This window comes from Oncorhynchus nerka, linkage group LG6 (genome assembly GCF_034236695.1).
Source record: "Oncorhynchus nerka isolate Pitt River linkage group LG6, Oner_Uvic_2.0, whole genome shotgun sequence".
Taxonomy (NCBI): domain Eukaryota; kingdom Metazoa; phylum Chordata; class Actinopteri; order Salmoniformes; family Salmonidae; genus Oncorhynchus; species Oncorhynchus nerka.
Window position 1 is genome coordinate 90261448 of NC_088401.1, and position 3723 is coordinate 90265170.

The window sequence follows — 3723 nt, forward strand, 5'->3', positions numbered from 1 at the left end:
ATGGACACCACCTCCACCCACTGGCAGCTAGGCATCCTGGGTAACGACAGTCTCAGCCTCCAACTCGACCGGCCGGGGTTCCACTCTGACATCACCAAGCATGTAGGAGTCCAGGCTGCTTTGATCACAGCGTATAGTCTGATCATCCTACTGGGTCTAGTAGGCAACGCCCTTGTCATCTACATGATCATCCGCTTCCGGAACATGAGGACAGTCACTAACTTCTTCATAGCTAACCTGGCCCTGGCCGACCTGTTGGTGGATACGTTGTGTTTACCGTTCACACTGGTTTATACCTTGCTCGACGAGTGGAAGTTCGGCGCGGTGCTGTGTCACATGGTCCCGTTCGCCCAGGCGCTGAGCGTGCACGTATCGATCCTGACGCTGACCGTCATCGCTCTGGAGCGCTACAGGTGTATCGTGTTCCACCTGGGCCAGCGCCTCACCTGGCGAAGCAGTTTGCTCATCATGGCTCTCACCTGGACGCTGTCCTCCATGCTGGCCAGCCCGCTCGCCATCTTCAGAGAGTACCGTCAGGAGGAGATCCCGTCCATCAACCTGAGGATCTCAGTCTGCTATGAGAAGTGGCCTTACGGCAGCAGCAGAGACGGAGTCATTTACAGCCTGTCTATGTTACTGCTGCAGTATGTGCTGCCACTCTCCATCATCAGTTATGCCTACATCTGCATCTGGGTGAAGCTGAAGAACCACGTGAGTCCAGCGAGCCGCATCGACGCCATCCAGCGCAGGAAGAAGACCACCAAGATGCTGGTTATGGTGGTTGTAGTCTTCGCCACATGCTGGCTACCCTTCCACGTGTTTCAACTAGCCAGTGACCTAGACCTGGTGCTCAGCTTAAGACAATACAAGCTCATCTATACTCTCTTCCACATCGTAGCCATGTGCTCCACCTTCGCCAACCCGCTCCTGTACGGCTGGATGAATAAGAACTACAGGAATGGGTTCCTCATGGTGTTCAGGTGTGAGGCTAAACCAGACACTATTCACCCTGAGGGATCCTTCAGGACCCGGTCACTAAGGAGGATGTCTCTGAACAGGAGGAATGGAGGACACCCTCCTACTGCCGTCTGATTGGTTGATTGATTTGCCGTCTGATTGGTTGATTGATCTGTCGTCTGATTGAGGCTGCTGTATGGAGTGATATTAGCACCATTAGAAAGAGAATCTGAGGCTGCTGTATGGAGTGATATTAGCACCATTAGAAAGAGAATCTGAGGGCTGCTGTAAAATAAATAAAAAAGCCTTGTGTGAGTCAGAACGGCCCGTAGGGCAGGAGTCCATCTCCAGTTCCTGTAGAGTGAACCAGAACGGCCCGTAGGCCAGGAGTCCATCTCCTGTTTCTGTAGAGTGAGTCAGAACGGCCCATAGGGCAGGAGTCCATCTCCTGTTTCTGTAGAGTGAACCAGAACGGCCCGTAGGCCAGGAGTCCATCTCCTGTTTCTGTAGAGTGAACCAGAACGGCCCGTAGACCAGGAGTCCATCTCCTGTTTCTGTAGAGTGAACCAGAACGGCCCGTAGACCAGGAGTCCATCTCCAGTTCCTGTAGAGTGAACCAGAACGGCCCGTAGGCCAGGAGTCCATCTCCTGTTTCTGTAGAGTGAACCAGAACGGCCCGTAGGCCAGGAGTCCATCTCCTGTTTCTGTAGAGTGAGTCAGAACGGCCCGTAGGGCAGGAGTCCATCTCCTGTTTCTGTAGAGTGAACCAGAACGGCCCGTAGGGCAGGAGTCCATCTCCTGTTTCTGTAGAGTGAACCAGAACGGCCCGTAGGCCAGGAGTCCATCTCCTGTTTCTGTAGAGTGAACCAGAACGGCCCGTAGGGCAGGAGTCCATCTCCTGTTTCTGTAGAGTGAACCAGAACGGCCCGTAGGCCAGGAGTCCATCTCCTGTTTCTGTAGAGTGAACCAGAACGGCCCATAGGGCAGGAGTCCATCTCCTGTTTCTGTAGAGTGAGTCAGAACGGCCCGTAGGGCAGGAGTCCATCTCCTGTTTCTGTAGAGTGAACCAGAACGGCCCGTAGGGCAGGAGTCCATCTCCTGTTTCTGTAGAGTGAACCAGAACGGCCTGTAGGCCAGGAGTCCATCTCCTGTTTCTGTAGAGTGAACCAGAAAGGCCCGTAGGGCAGGAGTCCATCTCCTGTTTCTGTAGAGTGAACCAGAACGGCCCGTAGGCCAGGAGTTCATCTCCTGTTTCTGTAGAGTGAACCAGAACGGCCCGTAGGGCAGGAGTCCATCTCCAGTTTCTGTAGAGTGAACCAGAACGGCCCGTAGGCCAGGAGTCCATCTCCTGTTTCTGTAGAGTGAACCAGAACGGCCCGTAGGGCAGGAGTCCATCTCCTGTTTCTGTAGAGTGAACCAGAACGGCCCGTAGGCCAGGAGTCCATCTCCTGTTTCTGTAGAGTGAACCAGAACGGCCCGTAGGGCAGGAGTCCATCTCCTGTTTCTGTAGAGTGAACCAGAACGGCCCGTAGGCCAGGAGTCCATCTCCTGTTTCTGTAGAGTGAACCAGAACGGCCCGTAGGGCAGGAGTCTATCTCCTGTTTCTGTAGAGTGAACCAGAACGGCCCGTAGGCCAGGAGTCCATCTCCTGTTTCTGTAGAGTGAACCAGAACGGCCCGTAGGCCAGGAGTCCATCTCCTGTTTCTGTAGAGTGAACCAGAACGGCCCGTAGGGCAGGAGTCCATCTCCTGTTTCTGTAGAGTGAACCAGAACGGCCCGTAGGCCAGGAGTCCATCTCCTGTTTCTGTAGAGTGAACCAGAACGGCCCGTAGGCCAGGAGTCCATCTCCTGTTTCTGTAGAGTGAACCAGAACGGCCCGTAGGGCAGGAGTCCATCTCCTGTTTCTGTAGAGTGAACCAGAACGGCCCGTAGGCCAGGAGTCCATCTCCTGTTTCTGTAGAGTGAACCAGAACGGCCCGTAGGGCAAGAGTCCATCTCCTGTTTCTGTAGAGTGAACCAGAACGGCCCGTAGGCCAGGAGTCCATCTTCTGTTTCTGTAGAGTGAACCAGAACGGCCCGTAGGCCAGGAGTCCATCTCCTGTTTCTGTAGAGTGAACCAGAACGGCCCGTAGGGCAGGAGTCCATCTCCTGTTTCTGTAGAGTGAACCAGAACGGCCCGTAGGGCAGGAGTCAATCTCCTGTTTCTGTAGAGTGAACCAGAACGGCCCGTAGGGCAGGAGTCCATCTCCTGTTTCTGTAGAGTGAACCAGAACGGCCCGTAGGCCAGGAGTCCATCTCCTGTTTCTGTAGAGTGAACCAGAACGGCCCGTAGGGCAGGAGTCCATCTCCTGTTTCTGTAGAGTGAACCAGAACGGCCCGTAGGCCAGGAGTCCATCTCCTGTTTCTGTAGAGTGAACCAGAACGGCCCGTAGGCCAGGAGTCCATCTCCTGTTTCTGTAGAGTGAACCAGAACGGCCCGTAGGGCAGGAGTCCATCTCCTGTTTCTGTAGAGTGAACCAGAACGGCCCGTAGGCCAGGAGTCCATCTCCTATTTCTGTAGAGTGAACCAGAACGGCCCGTAGGGCAAGAGTCCATCTCCTGTTTCTGTAGAGTGAACCAGAACGGCCCGTAGGCCAGGAGTCCATCTTCTGTTTCTGTAGAGTGAACCAGAACGGCCCGTAGGCCAGGAGTCCATCTCCTGTTTCTGTAGAGTGAACCAGAACGGCCCGTAGGGCAGGAGTCCATCTCCTGTTTCTGTAGAGTGAA

At 54.6% G+C, this 3723-nt stretch overlaps 1 protein-coding gene across 1 annotated transcript; it reads left to right on the forward strand.

The window, feature by feature from the left end:
* LOC135572127 (neuropeptide Y receptor type 2-like) lies at nucleotides 1-1418 on the forward strand. Its single transcript, XM_065019155.1, has one exon. It carries the CDS (start codon nucleotides 1-3, stop codon nucleotides 1090-1092), a length of 1092 nt encoding a protein of 363 aa, XP_064875227.1. The 3' UTR covers nucleotides 1093-1418.
* The last annotated feature ends 2305 nt before the right edge of the window (nucleotides 1419-3723 follow it).

Bases quoted from the DNA above. Each gene is read 5' to 3' on its own strand.
- LOC135572127 (XM_065019155.1), top strand. From the start codon at position 1: ATGGACACCACCTCCACCCACTGGCAGCTAGGCATCCTGGGTAACGAC.